Below are 18,931 nucleotides of genomic sequence, written 5' to 3' on the forward strand. Positions count from 1 at the left end.
CTCTGGGAAGAGAGGGAGGTTGGGTGGGTTGGAGAAAGGGTGGTCCTGGGAAACAGGACACTTGGCTTGCAGTCCAGCCCTGGCAGGGGGGCATGTGGGCTGGGAACCAGGATGTGTCTGGGTTCTCTCCAGCTCTGGGAGGGGACTCATGGTGGAGAATCAGAATAGATATGGCCAGAACAGAATCCCAGGCCCCACTACCCCAGATATGGCTCTTGCCAAGGGCTTGTGGGAAAACCCACCAGGTTCTGGGAAATCAGGGGAATTCCAGCTGGTCATGCTGGCCGCTAGGGGGTCCCCCAGGGCCATGCATCAGCCGTGAGCACTCCGCTCCCCCCACCCTCTCACCTACCTGGGCAGGCAGTAGATGCAGAAACTCCCACGCAGCCTGCAGGCCAGCAGGGGACACTGTAGGGAGCGGGGCAGGGAGGTCGGCGCGGGGAGAGCTAGGGCAGCTGTATCACGCCCCCCATCGCCAGCTCTTCAGGAGGGGATTCCCAGCCTTGGGGCAGGAAATCCCAGGAAGGTCTGGGAGTGGCAGGAACATATTACTACCACCCCCAAGCAGGGCAGGAAGCCAGGCTGGGCCTGTGACTGGCCCCTTTCCACACCCCACGGGACCCGGGGCTTTCCAGCCTCCTTGAGACTTCATGGGGTCTTCTAGCCCGGCATCAGCATCGGAGTGGGGGATGGGAGCCAGGACGCCTAGGTTCTAGCCCAGCTCCGGCAAGGGAGGGTGGGGATGGGGGGCCAGGACACCTGAGTTGTCTCCTGAGCGTGGCACAAGGGCGTGGGATCTGGTGGATTAGAGGTGGGGCTTGGGGAGCATTGGCAGGCAGGACGCCTGGATTCTCTTGTCTGCTGGGGGAAGTTTGCGGGGGTAAAATCATGGAGAGTGCAGTGGGTGACCCCCCCCTACAGGCAGGGGTACAGTGCAGCGGTGCGTAAGTCAAGGGCAAGGCATTCTGGGAGCTGACTACCCCCCCATTGGGAGTCTCCTGCTCCTCTCTTCACTTTGCCACACTCAACATGGCGTCGCAGGAGCGCATCCAATTGCGCATGCACTCTGCGATCCTGGCTGCCCCACTGAAGGGCCAGGCTTCTGGGATCCCCACTGCGCATGTGCCGCTCTCCATAAGGTGACGTTCGTGGCTCAACGTGGCATATGCGCAGTATCATGGACTCAGAAGCCAGATCCCAGGTAGTGTGTCACCTTACTGCGCATGCGTTTGTGCCGGGGCGACTGCAGCCTTCACGCCACACTCTCCGTATCACTGTGCTCAAGTACCCCGCCCTAGGCCTTCCGCCACGCTCAAGATGGCGATCGGAAGTCGCGGTGGGAACACGTGTGTGCGGCGTCCAATGGGAGGGGGGTTGGTATGGGAACCGAGGGGTGGGACCACGCTGGGCTCCGCCTCCTTTTGGATTGGCGGGAGAGTCGGAGCTGGAGCTGGGGGGTAAGTGGGGCTGGGGGGTAGTTGGAGTGAGAGGGCTCCCGGGGGGGAGGCATCTGCTGGGGGTGGGGCGCCCTATGGGGGGCCCCTGTTGGGCGGGCAGTAGTTGGGTGTGGGGTCCCTGGGGTGGGGGATGCTATGGAGGGTCCTTGTTGAGGGGGTGCTAGCAGGGGACGGGGTTCTTGTGGGAGATCCCTGGTGGGGGGGTGGTCCCTGGTAGGGGGGCAATAGCTTGGGATGGGATCCCTGGGGTGGGGAACCCTATGCGAGGGTCCCTGGGTGGGGGCTGTAGCTGGGGAGGGGTAGCTGGGGTGGGAACACTCTTTGGAGGGGCTCCCTTGGGGGAGACTTTCTGGGGGGTTCCTGGGGGGAAGGCTGTAGCTGGGGCTGGGGTCCTTGGTATGGGGAAGCTATGGGGAAACTCCTTGGGAGGAGACTCCCTGGGGGTTCCTGGGGGACAGGCACTGGCTGGGGGTGGGGAGTCCCTATTGGGGGGGGGGTCCTTGAGGTGGGGGACTCGGGGGGTTCTGGTGGGGGGCAGGCAGAGCTGGGGATGGGGCCCAGGGTGTTCTTATGGGGCAAAGTGGGTAGGTGACTGTGGGGGCAGTTGTACCCCATGGTTGCTGGGAGGCATGTGTGTGCCTGTCACAGAGTGGGAGCTTCCTACCTGGAAGGTGGGAGCCTGCCTGTGGGCTGTAGGGCCCAGGCTGCCCTGGAGGTGGGGGGACTGGACCTCAGGTGCCAAAGGGATCATAGTTCCTGTGATGTGTGCTGGGCTTCATAGAGGAGGCCGTGTGGCTGGTCTCTCCCTAGGTGTTTGGAAAGCACACAGTGGATGCACAAATGCAGTGGAATTGGTTTATACCAGGGTTGGCCAACAAGTGGCATGGGTAATCTGTGTGTGTGGCACATGGCAGATTGGGGAGGGGGCAGGGAACACAGCAGCAGGCAGGGTAGGGAGCAAACAGGAGACTGGGCATGGGAAGGGGCATGGCCTGGCACTCGGGCAGGGTGCAGGGCTAATTTGTGGCACGCCTGCCCAGAAAGTTGGCCCCCACACCAGACCTCATTGCATCAGCCCTTCCAGAGGAAACGTGCTTTAAGAACCTCACAGACTCCTTTTTTCTTTGCATACCTTGCAGCATCTTTTCCTGTGATCCGTTCTGATGATGTCTTATGCATGGGCTTGTGCTAGCTCTAGCACCAAGCACATTTTGGCTTGCTGTGCCAGGCAGCGGGTCTGTAGGGAAGCTGTAGAGACAGAAATAAAAAGGGCCCTGCAAGGGTTATCTGTTCCTGGCATGAGGAATTAGCATGTGTTGGAGTCACGTAGGGCAGTAGGCACCAACCTTTTGGGCAGACGTGCTTCAAATTAGCCCTGCACCCTCCCCTGTCCAATCTGCTACTCTGCTTCCTGCTCCCTGCCCTGTTCTCTCACTCTGATCTGATGCTTTGCCTTCTGCTCCCTGGCCCATGGTCCCCATCTGGTATGCTGCTGTGCCTTCTCCCTGTCTACTTTGTGGCTCTGTTTTCTGCTTCCTTCCTTGTGTTCACTGCCTGATCTTTTACTCTGCTTTCTGCTCTCTGCCCTGCACCCACTGTCTGATCTGTTGCCCTACTTCTCCCTACTCAACCTGCTGCTGTATTCCTTGCTCCCATCTTGATCTGTTGTGTGCCACAGTTTGAGGCTTTCCTGTGTCATTTGTGTCATCCATCCTTCAGGTTGTCCCCCCCCCCCCCCCCCCCCGGATGATTGGCATTAGAAGAAAAAGTTGAGGATGGACCCAGGTGTTTTTTGGATGCAGCCCTGTTTATTTACAAGGAACATACAAAGAATCCCCTCTCTTTGAAACACCGCAGTCAGTGTGCAACAGAAGTGTTTTCTCTGCTCATGATTCAGTCTCTTCCAGGCACTCTGAGCCCAATTTGGTCTTCTGCTTTTGCCCTCAGATCCACCATGGAGGCCAAGCGGAAGGTATCCCCAGCGGGGCCTGGCCCAGAGGACCCCTCACAGTGGAAGCGGCCACGGGGGGGTGACTGGGAGGATGAGAACCCCTCACAGTTTGAGGAGGCACTGGCCTACCTGGATGAGGTGGAGAGCGAGATGACTCTGGAGATGGAGTCGTCATCTCAGTTGCTTGATGTCATGGCCATCGGTGAGGCGACCCCCTCTGGCCTCCCACAGGGGCTGATGCCAGGGCCCTGGTTAAGGGGCTGTGGAGTGGTGGATTGTTGGCTTATGGGGCAGGGGTTGAGGGGTGCAGCACCAGGAGGGAGGAGGAGGAGGGATTGGGGCTCTGACATTGAACTTTAATCTCCCCCTTCAAGGGAGTCTGTTCTCCTCGGTGCTGAACCCCAAGTGGCAGCGCCCAGCACCCCCTGGGATCGACCCTGCAGCTGATGCACTCTGCTTCCAGCAGGTGGAGCTGGATTATTATGTGGGTGAGCATGCCCAGCGCAACTCCATAGACTGAGTTGGGGGCCTTTGGGAGGGGAGTAGGGCTAAATGGTCAGAGCAGGCGGGTGGGGAGCCAGGACTCTGGGTTTTGATCTCGGCTCTGGGTGGAGAGTGGTTAGGTGGTAAGGGTGAGGAGCCAGGACACCTGGGTTCTCCTGCTAGCCTGGCAGTCCCATCCCAACTCCAAAAGAGCGTGGCCTAATCTTCCCTGTTCCCCCAAACCCTTGAAGGTTACTGTGTTCTGGGGAAGGGCTGGGGTCTGGGATTATCCCTCCAGCTGTTTCCATTCCCCCATCTTGGGGGCTTTGTCTGATTAATCTGTAACCCCTGCCCTCCTCCCCCCACACAGGGAACCCCCCCTGGCCTTATTCGTGACCTGGGGTGAGCAGGGGCTTTTACAAAGCACAATGGCCCAGTGTGTCCCTATCCCAGGGGAGGGCTGGACACACAGGTTGGAGTTCCCCAGGGAAACTTCCCAGTCAGCTGGGGTGTGGGGGCAGGGTGCCTCATGTAAGGTGGGGGAAGGATACCTGGCTGCCTCTCCATGCCCCACCCCCTCCTTTGGAAGGAAGGGGGCATTGATCTCTGCCTGACTTTCTCCCTGCAGGCTCTCCATTTCCTGGGATGCCAGGTGCCACACAGGGCCCAGTGCCCGTGCTCCGTATGTTTGGTGTCACTAAGGCTGGCAACAGTGTATGTTGCCACATCCATGGCTTTGCCCCCTACTTCTATGTGCCTGCCCCCAGTGGTGAGTGCTGCTGCAGCCCCCCCCCCCCCCCCCATATGCACGCGTGCGCGCGCGCGCGCGCGCGCACACACACACACACACACACACACACACACACACACACACACACACACACACACACACACACACACACACACACACACACACCCTACGCCCAGGAGTGGAGGGGGTGGAGACAGCAGTGCTGTCTTTGCATAGGCAACCTCCCCCATCCCCTGTCCATCCCCAACCCTTCCTGGTCTGTGCCCCCAGGCTTCCAGGCCCAGCACCTGGGTGAGTTCCAGCGGGAGCTGAACGGGGCTGTGCTGCGGGACATGCGCTCCAACAAGGATGGGCTGAGCCAGGCTGTGTTGGCCGTGGAGCTGTGCAGCAAGGAGAGTGAGTGCCCCCCCCACACCCCAGCCTTCTTCCCTTTGCTGGACCAGTCCTGTGTCAGGAAATGATTTCCCTGCTCCTACACATGCGCGCACACACCCCTACCCACCTCCTTGGAGCATTCCCCACAGCATTCACCCTGTCTCCATGTGGGTGGGGGTTGGGGTTGTACAGCTCCGAGGGATGCTCCATAGGAAACCAGTGGGTACCCCTGATTATCTCTTGCCATTCACCCCACTGTGTTTGGGATCTCCCACCCCGCTTGCTGCTGCTGCAAGGGGATGCTCTGACCTAAGGGCTTTTGATGTGGGGGGCAGGGTGGAGTCCCCTCGAGATGGGTGAGTTAGGTTATATGTGAAGGGGTGGTCAGAACCACCCCTAAGGCTCCAGTACCCTAGGCTGGGTCCTGACTGTGCCCCACCCCCTTCCCCATCAGGCATGTACGGGTACCATGGGCAACGGCTCATGCCCTTCCTGAAGGTAGTGATGGCTCTTCCCCGGCTCATCGCCCCTGCCAAGCGGCTGCTGGAGCAGGGCCTGCGCTGCGGGACCCTCGGCCTACATGGCTTCCAGGCCTACGAGGCCAACATCGACTTTGAGATCAGGTAGGCAACTCTAGCTTTCTTTTGGGACTCTGCCAGGTACCCCTGCCCCACAAGCACCCTGCCTCTTAGTTGCTCCCCCACATGTGAGTCCCCCCACCCCAGCCCAAATCAGTTGAACTCCTAGCTACTTTCTTGACTGGCCCCCCTAGCTCCCCCACTGCTCTACCTTCCTCTTCCATGAGCCCCACATCCCCTATAAGCCTTACCTCTTCTGCTTTTCCCAGGCCCCTGTCTGCTGCCCCCCCAGCCACTCTTCCTTCCCCTGTCATGGGCCTGATATACCCCAGTATACCCTGCCGCCCTCTGTTCCTCCCATCTCTCTGCTAGACCCCCCCACAACCCCCACCAGCAGTCCTACATATTGAATCTCTTCCCCAGCCCCTGGATGGCTTCCTTCTTTCTCAGGCCCATTGCTTCCTACCTGCTGGATGCTATGTGTCCTCCTCCCTCTGTGATTTTCCCCCCATATCCTTTCCCACCTTCATAGCACTGCCCTTGCGTAGGTTCATGGTGGACCGGGATATCGTGGGCTGTAACTGGATAGAGCTTCCTCCTGGCACATACCAGCTGCGCACAGAGCTGGCCTCAGGGGAGGCCTCCAAGGACAATCCAGCAAAGGTACTGTGTGAGCACAGGGCTTGTGTTGGTGGGGTGGGAGGTTGCCCAGGGAGATGTGGGGGCTGCTTCCAGCATGCACTGTGCTTGTTGGGGGAGGAGGAAGTGTGATGTTCAGGGTCTTGCTGATGATTCCCACCCCCCAGGCATCTCTCTGCCAGCTGGAAGTGGATGTGGCCTGGACAGACTTTGTGAGCCACCCCCCTGAGGGCGAGTGGCAGGGCATTGCACCTCTGCGTGTGCTCAGCTTTGACATAGAGTGTGCTGGGCGCAAAGGTAAGAGTGGGGAACAGAGCAGCCAGGTGGGGTGCTGGGGAAGGGGAAGCTGGCACTACAGTTGGGGGTGGGGGTGGGCAGCTTTTGAGAAGGCAGCTCAGGTTTTGGGGGTGGTGTCTATGAGGAACTGGGCAAGTGGCAGGGACAATCGGAGGGTGGATATAACTGGCGGCAAGTTGTCTGAGTGTCATCATTAGAGACCAGAGTGAACAGACAGGTACTGCATGGCAGGCAGCTACCTCCTGCCTGTGCCAACGGCCAGTCTTGTGGGTGTATGTATGCATGTGTCTGTGAGAGGGTGAACACACTGCTCCACCTTTAAACTCCTTCTCCTCCTCTCCCAGGAATCTTCCCAGAGCCAGACAAAGATCCCGTGATCCAGATCGCTAACATGGTGCTGCGGCAGGGGGAGAAAGACCCCTTTGTGCGCAATGTCTTCACCCTGCAGGGCTGCGCCCCCATTGTAGGCTCCCAGGTGCTCTGCTTCCAGAGAGAGGCCGAGCTCCTAAAGGTAATGCTGTGGGGTGCGGTGGGCAGGACAGGGGTGGAGGTTGGAAATGGGTAGCACTGTGGGGTCCTGTTCTGAAGGGTCCCAGGAGGTAGGGGTTGGGGGACCCAGGTGCAGGGGGTGGGGTCCATTCTGGCGTTGGGGGACTTTGCCCTCCCCTGATTTCCACCTCCCGGTGTCTCACAGGCCTGGGCTGAGTTCATTCGCATTGTGGACCCTGACATCATTACGGGCTACAACATCCAGAACTTTGACCTGCCCTACCTGCTCCAGCGTGCCCAGGTCCTCAAGGTACCTCCTGGGCACCCCTCATGCTCTCCACAGCCTGGGGTAGTCCCTCCACTGGGCCCTGGGAGCAGCCTCACTGTAATGATCCCCAGCACTGGGTCACTGCCCCCCCCCCCATACTAAACTGCTCCAGAGTGCCCAGGCTCTCAAGGTAATGCTCCCACTGCTATACCTGTCCTTGTGGCTGTCAGGACTGCCTGTGTAATTTAGAGAAGAGCCTAGATCAGTGACTCTCAGCCAGGATGTTGCAGCACTGGAGTACCTTGAGACCTTTTTAAGGGTACTACGGAATGCCCTGGGATGCCTTGAGACCCCTTTAAGGGTGCCGCAGAGTGCTACATGCTGTTGGGTATGCAAACATGAGTCACAAGATAAACCTAGGTATTTCAGATTGGTTTTAATGCTGCAGATTCCTTTCTACTCCATTGTGGGATGCCTGAGCTCTTTGCAGCAGAAGAAATTGCTCTATTCTCTTCCTGTACTCAAAAATCAAATGAAAACCTAACAGCTGGCATTTTTCAAGGGGGGCCTGGAGTCCTAAACAGTGGATTTGCATGGGATGATTTAGATAGGGATGACCCTGTCCAAGGCAGGGGGTTGGACTAGGTGACCTCTGTGGGTCCCTTCAGCCCAACAGCTCTGTGATGCCATGACTCCCATATCCGGGGGTTACCAGATTGTGACCTGTGCCTGTATTTGTAACCCCACACCCAGGGACAGTACCTCACCCCAGCCATGCTGACCCTTTAGAGCATCCCCTGCCCTGCCCTGCTCTGGCACAGAGCTTAAAGCACGCACCCCCAGTCCTCCTTGAAGCTGTGCCATGAATTTCCAAGGGGGCTCAGTGCTGTGAGAGGGTTGGCTTGGATCTAATCCGTGCATAAACCTGATGGGTCCTTCAGCTGCTGGGTTGCAGAGGATAACTTCACCCTGTCCCTGGGCAGGAATATGATGAACAGGCATGTGAAAGCCTTTTCTGCCCACCCTGGAGCCTGGGGGCAGCAGTTGAGGTGGGTGGGAAGTGATCTGGGGAGCCCTGCTTGCCTTTGCTTCTGTCTCTGAGTTTGAGTTCTGCTCCATCTGGGTTGCCATGTCTGCCAGCTCCTTGGCAGGAGCTGGGGCTGCTATCAGGCACCAGCCAGCATGGTCAGAGACATGGCTGTGAATACCTTTCCTCACCAGTGCCCCAGGCTTTCTGGCAGGGGAACATGGCCTGCCCTGGCAGCATGGCATGGTGATGGCGATGAGCTTTGGTGCCCAGCTGCTGAGCATAAGCACAGACCCCTGCTCCAGGAGGGCATAGATTTGTGCCCAGGCTGGTCCCAACAGCCTCATCACCTGGGTCAGTGCCCTCCAACAGCAGGCTGCTGTGCAGGGATGTCTAGTTTCCCAGGGCTGGGCACTCACAGGCTGGTGCCCCTGAGAGAGCCTGGGGCCATACCCTAGCCACTTCCAGGGTGGGTGGGATGTTGAAGGGGAAGCTGCTTTGTGGGCAGGTGGGCTCCAAGTGGGGTCATTAGTTAATCTGCTAATTAGCCTGCAGGAGGTGGTTCAGCCTCCCAGGTGGTGGGGCATAGTGTTTGCCCTCTAGGATGCAGTGGGCTGTATTTCTGTCCATATCAGGAGGGTGTGCTATGCAGGGAAACTGAGTCACACCCTGACAGTGAAATCATGGCAGGGAACTCCCTAGGCTGAAATGGGGGAGGAAGGGGGCAAAATGAAAGGGGGTCTCTCCCAGCCTAGTGGGGCACAATGCCCTGACTTACCTTGGGGGAGTGAGAGTCTCCCTGGGGACACAGAGGCAGCTGGTATTGCATTGGTGGTCCAGCTGCCTGAGTCTTGGTTCCTGTTGCCCCTTCCTTTCCCTGCTCCTCTCCCCCACCAAGGTCTCGACGTTCCCTTTCCTCGGCCGGATTCCAGGTCGCAAGTCTGTCATCAGGGACTCATCCTTCCAGTCTAAGCAGATGGGGCGGCGTGAGAACAAGGTTATCAACACTGAGGGACGAGTCCAATTTGACTTGCTACAGGTGAGGGTGGGGGTTGTGGGTGCGGGGTACCAGCAGGAGCCTGCAGGTTGGGAAGGGCACTGGAAGGCCAGGGTGGGGCAGAGGGCTGTGGATTGGGAGTGAGGGGCTGTGGAAGGGCTTGTGGGGCAAGGGGCTGTGAGGTGGAAGCCAGAGGCACTGGTAGGGCAGGGAGCTGTGGGTCAGGAGTGAGGGGCACTGGCAGGGCTGGGGGGGCAGGAGCTGCGGGTCATGAGTGAGGGGCACAGGCTTTGGCAGTGGTCCCAGCCTGGCTCTGCCCCATTGCCCCCAGGTGCTGCTGCGGGACTACAAGTTGCGTTCCTACACCCTCAACGCTGTGAGCTACCACTTCCTGCAAGAGCAGAAGGAGGACGTGCAACACTCCATCATCACTGACCTGCAGGTCTCTGAGGGGTGGTGTCAGTTTGGGCCCCTCCCCCTCTTCCTCTGTCCTGACCCCCCCCCCAACCTCCCCCAAGTAAACCACTGGACTGACCTCTGCCTGCCCCCACCCTAACAGGACTCCCCTTCCTCTCTTGGTCCCATTTCCACCACCACAAGGGGGCATCTCACTCAGGCCTGCTGTTGTCCCCACCAACCAAGGCTTTCCTGTGGGGCCCTGTCCCCAGAGCAGATTGCATCATCCGTGCCCTGCCAGCCCAATGTACCCCCTACTCCATTTCCCTCCTCAGAATGGGACGGACCAGACCCGGCGCCGCTTGGCCGTGTACTGCCTGAAAGACACCTACCTGCCCTTGCGGCTGCTGGAGAAGCTGATGTGTGTCATCAACTACATGGAGATGGCCCGGGTCACTGGTGTTCCCCTTGGCTACCTGCTTGCCCGTGGCCAGCAGGTCAAGGTGGTGTCGCAGCTCCTGCGCCAGGTGGGCCCCGCCCTGGGCAGCAGGCATGAGCCCCGGCAGTGCCCTGTCACATGGGACAAAGTTTGGGAGGGGGCAGGTGCCCTCTTGTCTGACCCTTGCCCCCACCTCTTTTCATAGGCCATGAAGCAGGACCTAGTGATGCCTGTGGTGAAATCGGAAGGGGGTGAAGACTATGCAGGCGCCACTGTTATTGAGCCACTGAAGGGGTGAGCTGGCGGGCTGGCAGGCAGCAGTGGGGCTTTGGGGGATTGGCTGGAGAGGGGGCTATAAAGGGCTGTTGGGGGGGCAGGGATGAGGGCAGGGGCTTGTGGAGGACTGGGTGGCTTAAGGGATGGGTAGAAGGCAAAGGGAGGGCAGGAGGTTGGTGGAGGGTCTGGGTGGCATGGGGTGTAGGTGGTGAGGGTAGGAGATAGCAGGGTTAAGGCTTGGATGGCAGGGGGAGCTAGTGGGACTGGGGGGGTGGGACAAGTCCCACAAGGGAATGGGGGTGGTGGTGGCAGTGCCTAGAAGAGAGCTGTTGGGGGGGTGGCAGAGGTGGTGACCCCCCCCCCCCCATGTGCCCCCCAGGTATTATGATATGCCTATTGCCACGCTAGACTTCTCCTCCCTGTACCCATCCATCATGATGGCCCACAACCTCTGCTACACCACCCTGCTGCAGACAGGAGCGCCAGAGCGCTATGGGTGAGTGGGACTGGGGGTGGGGCAGAGATGGTGGAGGATAGGTGCCCCCAACCACAGCAGGGGGGTTGGGACTGGGGTCACCCTCTGATGGGGGTGGAGGCTGGGAGGAGGGTACAGGAGGGGCTTGCAGGGGTGGGCTTCATGGTCGGTTGTCTCGGTGAGCTCCGCTTCATCCCCACGCCCAGCTTGGCCTCCGAAGACTTCATCCGCACCCCAACGGGCGACCTCTTCGTTAAGGCCTCGATGCGCAAGGGGCTGCTCCCTGAAATCCTGGAGAACCTGCTGGCTGCCCGCAAGAGGTGATGGGCATGGCACCCCTCCACTCTGTCCCTGGGCCTGCGAGTACAGGCTGCGGGGGGGCCCAAAGTGGGTTGGGCCTGGAGCGGGGATGACCCGGCCTGCTGATACCCCTTCCTCCCCATTGCCCTTGGCAGGGCCAAGGCCGAGCTGCAGCGTGAGACAGACCCCTTCAAGCGCCAGGTGCTGGATGGGCGGCAGCTGGCACTCAAGGTCAGCGCCAACTCCGTGTATGGCTTCACTGGAGCCCAGGTGGGCAAGCTGCCCTGCCTGGAGATCTCCCAGGTGAGAGATGAGGGCCATCTCAGGCCCTCCCTGGTCTCCCACTTCCCCCATGCTGGGACATCGGAGCAGCTGGATTTTCCCCAGAGGATGGGCAGGTGGGCGGGTGGGGCTGGCACTGTGTGGGTCCCATTGTGTGCCCAGGCAGAGGTACCTGGGGACTTTCTGGGCTCCAGCCGTGGCCCAGGGGTTTTCCTGGCACTTCCTCAACTTTTGCGGGAGAGGAGAGACCGTCTGAGAAACCCTCTCCTCCTTCCTTCTGTGCCCCACTCTTGCCCTGGACTTCCCAGTGACCATGGAGTGAGCATAAGCTCTGACCTATGAGGCTAAAACAAGCTCTTCATTGCCTGATGGAGCAGGGTGAGGCTGTGATACAGGGAACTCTCACCCAGTGCTGAGATGCAGCCACCTCTGGGGTGAGGCTGTTTGTTGTGGGGGGGCTGGCTATACAGGGCCCCCTTGCCCAGCACTGAGATGCAGCCCCCTCTGGGGTGGGGTGCACCGAGGGGTGATTATTTAGAGGCCAGGTAGCAGCAGGGTAGCAATCATGGTGTCAAGTGAATCTGCTGGCAGAACCTCCAGGCCTGCTAGCCCAAGCATAATCACTGATGGGGGGGGTGGGGCGGGGATGGGCTGTGGGTGCCCAGCCCCACCCAGCTCTCTGCCAGGATGGCATCTCCACGTCATGGGGTGGGGTGGACTGTGGGCACCAAAACAGGGGCCCTTTGTGTGTGGGCAAACACAGATTATTCCCTTTGGAATGGACTGGGGGTGTGCGCTAGCCATGGTGCTATAGTGGAAGGGGGAAGCTCAGGGTGAGGGGAGTATGGGGTGAGAGTGAGGGGCATCGGCAGGGGGAGGTGGGGTTGGGGGCTACAGGTCAGGAGTAAGGGGCACTGGTAGTGTTGTGGGAGCAGGGGGCTGTGAGTTAGGAATGAGGGGTACTGGCAGGACAGTGGGGCAGGGGTATACATGTTGGGAGTGAGGGACACCAACAGGATGGGGGGAGCAGGGCAGCTGTGGGTCAAAAGTGAGGGGCACCAGCAGGGTTGAGGAGACTCTGGGATGGAAGTTTGGGGCAGTGTTCCTTCTAAGCTGCATGCTTAGCAGTGCTGCATGAGCGCGTCTGCACGGCCATGCACACCGCACAGCTTAGAAGGAACGCTGGTTAGGAGGATATTACTGGGGCTGGTGTGCCTGGCTACCCGCCTCCACCCTGATTCTCCTCTCCAGAGCGTGACCGGTTTTGGGCGCCAGATGATTGAAAAGACTAAGCAGCTGGTGGAGTCCAAATACACCATTGCTAATGGGTACTGTGCTGATGCCAAGGTGAGGGGCATTGCAGGGGATGGGGCCTCCAAGCCAGGCCCTGGGGGAAGGGAGGGCAGGGCTGGGGGGGGCCCCAGATGACCCTTCTCCCCCTACCCCAGGTGGTGTATGGAGACACGGACTCAGTGATGTGTCGCCTTGGCGTGGCATCGGTGGCCGAGGCCATGGAGATTGGGCGGGAGGCAGCCGCCTGGGTTTCCAGCCACTTCACGCCCCCCATCAAGCTGGAGTTTGAGAAAGTGAGGGGAGCTGGAGGGGCTTGGCTTCTTTGCAGGAAGACCCCTGTGTGTTGGGGGCTGGGGGGATGCCATGGGGGGGGGCTGGGCAGGGCTCATCCCATGTCCCCCAACCTCAGGTGTACTTCCCCTACCTGCTGATCAGCAAGAAGCGCTATGCGGGGCTGTACTTCTCGTCCAGCGCCCAGGTGCATGACAAGATGGACTGCAAGGGCATCGAGACCGTGCGCCGTGACAACTGCCCCTTGGTGGCCAACCTCATTAGCACCTGCCTGCAGAAGCTCCTCATTGACAGGTGGGCCAGACCCCTGGGCTGGGCCTATACCCCCAACCCCAGACCATCAGGGAGCGCCCCCAGTAAAGTCCCATGATAGAACCAGAGTCATGTAATCTCAGCATGGCACAGAGCCTGCTGTGCAACCTGCTAGAACCCCTGGCCCTACAAGAGCTAGGACAGAACCAAGGTGTCGGCTCCCAGCACCCCCTGCTCTGCTGTACCCTGCTCTGTCACCTCACCCTGTTCCCAGGAGTCCTGGCTCCCAGCCCCCCTGCTCTAAGCCACCAGACCCACTCCCATCCCAGACCTGGGAGAGAACTCAGGTGTTTGGGCTTCCATCACCCCATTCTAACCCAGTGCCCCCCCCTTCCCAAAACTGGGAGGAGCCAGGACACCCTGGTTCTGTATCCCCCTTGCTCAAACCCACCAGACCACACCCCCCTCCCAGACGTGGGAGAGACCTCAGGCTTCCTGGCACTGGGGTAGTGCCCTGGCATCTGGGGCTGATTGGGGGTGGGGGCTGTGCACGGCAGGGACCCGGCAGGTGCAGTGGCCCATGCCAAGGAGGTGATCTCGGATCTGTTGTGTAACCGGGTGGACATCTCCCAACTGGTGATCACCAAGGAGCTGACCCGCACAGCGCATGAGTACACTGGCCACCAGGCCCATGTGGAGCTGGCCCAGAGGTAGGGATGGTGTGGGGGCCTGGCTTGGTTGTGGGTGGAAGAGGGTGGGCTTGGGTAGGAGAGTGAACGGAGCTGGGGTGGGAGTGCAGAGGGGAATGCAGGTGGGACGGGCTGGCTAATGGAGGCAACGGGGCAGGTTTCCCCACCTCCACAGCATGGTTCCTACCCTGCCTCCTCTGGGGGGGTTTCTATGGGGCAGGGGGTGCAGCCAGGCATGACCCGTGGGAAAGGCAGAAATAGCCTCACCAGCCCAGCTGTTGTGGTGCCGCCCCCTGGAAACAGCCTCTCCCGCGCTGCTTCCTGTGGGCCCCAGGGTGGGGGTGGGGTGGTGCTGGCATCTGTCCTGTTTCCCACCTGCCCCCCCCAGCCATGCCAGTGTTCCTCACTCCTGACCTGCAGCCCCCTGCCTCCCAAACCTACTGCTCCCCATGACTACTAAGCCCCCTGCTCTCCCCAGCCCTGCTGGTGCCCCTCACTCCTGACCCACAGCTCCCTGCCCTCCCACTCGAGCCCTGCCAGTGTCCCTCACTCATGACCCAACTGCCTAGAACTTCAGTGTGAGCTGTCCCTGGCAAGGACCCTCTCAGTCCCCCACCCTCCCCAGCAGGTAACAGCCTGTGCATGTGCTTATCTGCTTGCAGCCATGACAAACACTTGCGCGGAAGTGCCGGGTCCCCGGGGATGGGCAGGCGGGCGGGCGAGGGGCACCCGCAGGCGCAGAGCTTCCTCCAGCCCTGCCTTTGCTGGGGGGAAAATATGCTAATGGGGAGCTAAAATAATCCACAGCATTAGCAAGAGCCACCCCCGCGTCCGCTGCCACTCCCCCCAGCCCTGCTGAGGCCCCTCACATCTGACGTGTAGCCCCCTGCCCAGGCCCTTTGGCCCAGCCCTTCTGGTTCCCCTCACTCCCAACGTGCTGCCCCCTGCCCACCCCTACTAGTGCCCCTCACTCTTGACACAACATCTGCAGCCCTCGGCTCCTTCTCCTTCCCCCACCTCTTTCCAGGATGCGGCGGCGGGACCCTGGCAGTGCCCCCAACCTGGGCGACCGGGTGCCCTATGTTATCATCAGCGCTGCCAAGGGGGTGGCAGCCTACATGAAATCCGAGGTGGGGGCCGCAGGGGGTTGGGGAGGAGAATAGAGCTCTTGGGTCTTCTGGGGGGGGGGGAATGTAGGGAGTGCAGGTATATGGGGGGCAGGTGGCTTTTGGGCTTTGGAGAGGCTGGGAGATTTGGGATGGAGTTCAGGGGGGTGTGGGGGGGGTGTTGGTGGTCTGGGGGTTTTGAGGATAGGCCCTGGGAAGATGAGGGGCCTGGGGGGTTGCAGGTAAGTAGTGCTTTGGAGGGCTGAGGGATTTTGGGGGACTTGGGCTGGGGGGAATGTTGGGGGACCCTTCATGACCACACCCATGGGTGCTTCAAACCCTGGAGATGCACAGTACTCCCTGCCCTCCCCTCTGCAGCTGTCCTGAGGTCCCCACCTCTCAGCCAGCCCTGCCCTTCCTCTGCCCTGTTTCCTCTAGGACCCCATCTATGTGCTGGAGAACAACATCCCAATCGACACACAGTACTACCTGGAGCAGCAGCTTGCCAAGCCCCTGCTCCGCATCTTTGAGCCCATCCTGGGAGAGGGCAAGGCCGAGAGTGTCCTGCTCAGTGAGTTGCCTCAACTCCCTTTCTTCCTGCCCTGGGGGGGCAGGGGGTCTGAGCTGAGGGGGAGGGGAAGGGGGCAGCTCTCTTGGGGGCTGGTGGTGGGGGAGGGCTTGGACATAGCCCTGAGTGTGTGTGTGCGAGTGTGGGAAGTGGTACTTGTGTGTGCATGTGCTGGGAAGGAGAATTCTGTGTGCACATGCACAGGTGTGTGGGGGAAAGGGAAACTGTACATGTGAGACTGAGGGGAGCTGTGTGCGTGCGTGTTGTGGGGGGGGGCTGTGCTATCCCTGACCAGCACCTTTCCCCACAGAGGGGGAGCACACACGCTGCAAGACAGTCCTCACCTCCAAGGTGGGGGGGCTCATGGCTTTTGCCACCAAGCGCAGCACCTGCATTGGCTGCCGGGCTGTCCTGCCCCACCATGGTGAGTGCCTTCAGCTGCCCTGCTCCTGCCCCCATCATCCTGCCCCTCCTGGAAGTGCTCCCCCCTAGCTGACCCTGCTGCCTACCCCCCTTCCCCTCCAAAGCAAGTGTCCACATGTCGCCTCCCAACCCCTCAATGTGTGTGCGGGGGAGTGGTGGGGGGCAGGGAGGGTGGCAGCACCCTGTTCCGGGGTAGCAAGTGGCGCAAGTTCCTCTTGGGGTGGGGAGGAGGTGTCTCCAGGGTTTTGTAACTGGAGAAAAACCCAGTGCTGCTTCTCAAAACTCCCTCCATAACCCCTCCCTCCACCCCCAGCCCACGCAACCTCTGACTCCCCCTCCCCATCGCAGGCCCTGGCCCCTAGTGGGGCTGAGGTGTAGGGTGGGGGCAGAATGCAGGCATGTGTGGGGAGGCTCCCCATGAGTGTGGACGAGGGGGGTCTGGCAGGGGTAGGAAGTCTCTAAATCACAGTGTGGGGGGCTTTGACTAAGTTTGGGGGGGCAGTGGTGAGAGGATCCTCCTCCCCTGATCCAACCTCCCTGACAGGCGCAGTGTGCAAGTTCTGCCTGGACCGGCAGTCTGAGCTGTACCAGAAGGAGGTGAGTGGGAAGGGGCAGGTGACACTGCTGCAGGGCTTGAGGGCAGGGATTCCCTTGTGAGCTAAGGATGCCTGGGTTCTGGCCCTGAGTTCTCTCCTAGATCTGGAACGGGGGTGGGGTCTGATGGGGTGGAGTAGGGGGCTGGGAGCCAGGGCAACTAGGTGTTACCCCGCTTTCGGGAGGAGAGCGGGGTTTGGTGGGTTAGAGTAGGAGGGTTGGAACCCGGGGCATCTGGGCTCTACCCTAGGACACCTAGGTTCTCCCCCAACTCTGAGAGGGGAGTGGGGGCTGGTGGGTTAGAGCAAGGGGGTTTGGGAGCCTGGATGCCTGGGTTCTCTCCCAGCTGTGCTGGAGAGGCTCAGGGTGTGGGGGCAGGAGTGCAAAAGTGATGGCCCCCTCTCCCTGTTCCAGATCTCCCATCTTTCTTCACTGGAAGAGAAGTTTGCCCGGCTCTGGACCCAGTGCCAGCGGTGCCAGGGCAGCCTGCATGAAGATGTGCTGTGCACCAGGTACCCACCCCTCCCCTGCCCCCGCCTCACTGGAAGCCCGTTCCCACGGGACCCACATGCATCTTTACACTCTTCCTGGGGCATTTACTGTCCCTTATCTGCCCGGCTCCCACGGGGCGGGGTGGGAACGGGGCCACGCGCACTTGCCTGGTGCCTTTATAACCCCATAAATCCAGTTACCTGTCTGGGGCACCCCGCCCCCCACTGTATGCACACACACACACAGCAGGGAGGGCATCACTGGGTAAGCCCCATGAACCCACAGTCTGGCTGGGGGAGGGGGGGTACAGGTTGGCTCCCATTGCACAGACCCACCTCTCCCTTCCTGGGGGAACTCCAGGGACCCCTTGTAATATGACTGCTGCAGGGAACATTCCTCTTCCTCAGTGGGTTCCTTCAGGAGCTCTCCTCATTGACCCCAGGATCTCCCCACAGTGCTGACCACCCCCCCCCCCCCCCAAATCTCCCTGCAGCCGCGACTGCCCCATCTTCTACATGCGCAAGAAGGTGCAGAAGGACTTAGATGACCAGGAGTGCCTGGTGGCACGGTTTGGGCCCCCTACATGGTGAGAGGGGGCAGGTGGCTCAGCCCCACTCTGGCCAGTACCCTGTGTATAGGCCTCCCCCTCCAAACCTACACGGAAGATGTTGAAGACAGGCATTTCTTGCCCCTGCACCCTAGGATTTGCCTTGTCTCCCTCTGCCCAGGGGTGACAGAGGCCCCAGTTTGGGGAGATTTTTGAGGGGGGGGGCAGGGCTAGGGGGTTGCTGTGGGTTTGGGACCATTTGTAATTTTGTATTTTCTATGATGAATAAAGAGTCCTATTTTAAACATTGAATTCTCTGGCAAGTTGATTAAGCACCAGGATGCCTGGGTCCCCCCTGAGAGAGAGGATGGGGGTCCGATGGATTTAAAGCAAAGGAGGGTTGTGAGTGGAGGCTGGGGAGCTTGGATGCCTGGGTTCTCTCCAGCTCTGGGTGGTGGGGGGGAGGTGGGTCAGGTGGGCAAGAGCAGGGTGCAGCTGGGACCCCAGGCTCTCCTGGGCTCCACCGAGTTAGCCATGGGGTGGCTGGGAGGCAGAGGGCCCTGGCTTCTTTTCCAGCTGCAGGAAGAGTGGGGTAAGGTCTTGTGGCTTAGGTTGGGGGGGGGGGGAGGGGGCTGGGTGCCAGGACACCTGGGCTCTGTTGTGGTCTTGCCTTCCTCTCCAGGGCAGGGGGTGATGGGCCCATCCCCCATCCCAGATGGGCACCCCTGGCTCCAGTGGGGCAGCCCTGGGTCCTGGGGCTCCCCCTGACAGCCACCCCTGCTCCTACATACGCTCATCTCTGCCTTCCAGATATGTCCCCTGCTCCCCTTGAGGGGCAGCTGGTAATGGGCTCCATTCCTGGGGGTAGCAGCTGTGGGGTCCCTGCCTCCAGCAGCACCTTGGGTAGCCTCCCTCTCTACCTCTTTCCTAGAAACTGGAGTGTGATGTGGGGGTGAGATGGGGGACCGCTGATAGCAGCACCTTTTGCAAGTGGTTGTGGCTCACGTGAGCTTGGGAGGTTTGCTGGGCCTGACTCAGAGAGATGTGGCTGGCTCTGGGATTGGAGGGGGGGAGGCTGGGGATACAGGGACCCTTCACCTGGTACAGAGATGTGGCTGGCCCTGGGGTGGGGTGGGTCTATGGATCTATTCATACAGCCTTGGGGTAGATGGTTTATACCCCATTGCCCCAGGCTG

At 60.4% G+C, this 18,931-nt stretch overlaps 1 protein-coding gene across 7 annotated transcripts; it reads left to right on the top strand.

Moving 5' to 3' along the window:
• The first annotated feature begins 1,162 nt into the window (after positions 1-1,162).
• POLD1 (DNA polymerase delta 1, catalytic subunit) lies at positions 1,163-18,047 on the top strand. Of its 7 annotated transcripts, none has more exons than XM_059728227.1 (27): positions 1,163-1,201; positions 3,405-3,429; positions 3,783-3,896; positions 4,520-4,660; positions 4,913-5,038; positions 5,472-5,640; positions 6,144-6,258; positions 6,402-6,531; positions 6,876-7,042; positions 7,226-7,330; positions 9,214-9,354; positions 9,644-9,754; positions 10,044-10,235; positions 10,353-10,441; positions 10,803-10,919; positions 11,105-11,218; positions 11,354-11,501; positions 12,732-12,827; positions 12,929-13,066; positions 13,183-13,358; positions 13,874-14,026; positions 14,997-15,135; positions 15,550-15,682; positions 15,990-16,103; positions 16,647-16,699; positions 17,111-17,208; positions 17,682-18,047. In XM_059728227.1, the coding sequence occupies exons 1-27, from the start codon at positions 1,166-1,168 to the stop codon at positions 17,776-17,778; spliced, it is 3,237 nt and encodes a 1,078-aa protein (XP_059584210.1). In that variant the 5' UTR covers positions 1,163-1,165; the 3' UTR covers positions 17,779-18,047. The 7 variants fall into 7 exon arrangements, with proteins under 7 accessions (XP_059584210.1, XP_059584209.1, XP_059584205.1 ...); XM_059728226.1 differs by lacking the exon at positions 1,163-1,201 and adding an exon at positions 1,365-1,457; XM_059728222.1 differs by lacking the exon at positions 1,163-1,201 and adding an exon at positions 1,372-1,457 and having other exon boundaries at positions 3,405-3,610.
• The last annotated feature ends 884 nt before the right edge of the window (positions 18,048-18,931 follow it).

This window comes from Alligator mississippiensis, chromosome 5 (assembly GCF_030867095.1).
Source record: "Alligator mississippiensis isolate rAllMis1 chromosome 5, rAllMis1, whole genome shotgun sequence".
Taxonomy (NCBI): domain Eukaryota; kingdom Metazoa; phylum Chordata; order Crocodylia; family Alligatoridae; genus Alligator; species Alligator mississippiensis.

Coding starts and splice junctions, on each gene's coding strand:
- POLD1 (XM_059728222.1), top strand. CDS start 3,412: ATGGAGGCCAAGCGGAAGGTATCCCCAGCGGGGCCTGGCCCAGAGGAC. Junction 13,067..13,182: donor TCAAGCTGGAGTTTGAGAAA/GTGAGGGGAGCT, acceptor CCCCAACCTCAG/GTGTACTTCCCCTACCTGCT. Junction 13,359..13,873: donor CAGAAGCTCCTCATTGACAG/GTGGGCCAGACC, acceptor TGTGCACGGCAG/GGACCCGGCAGGTGCAGTGG.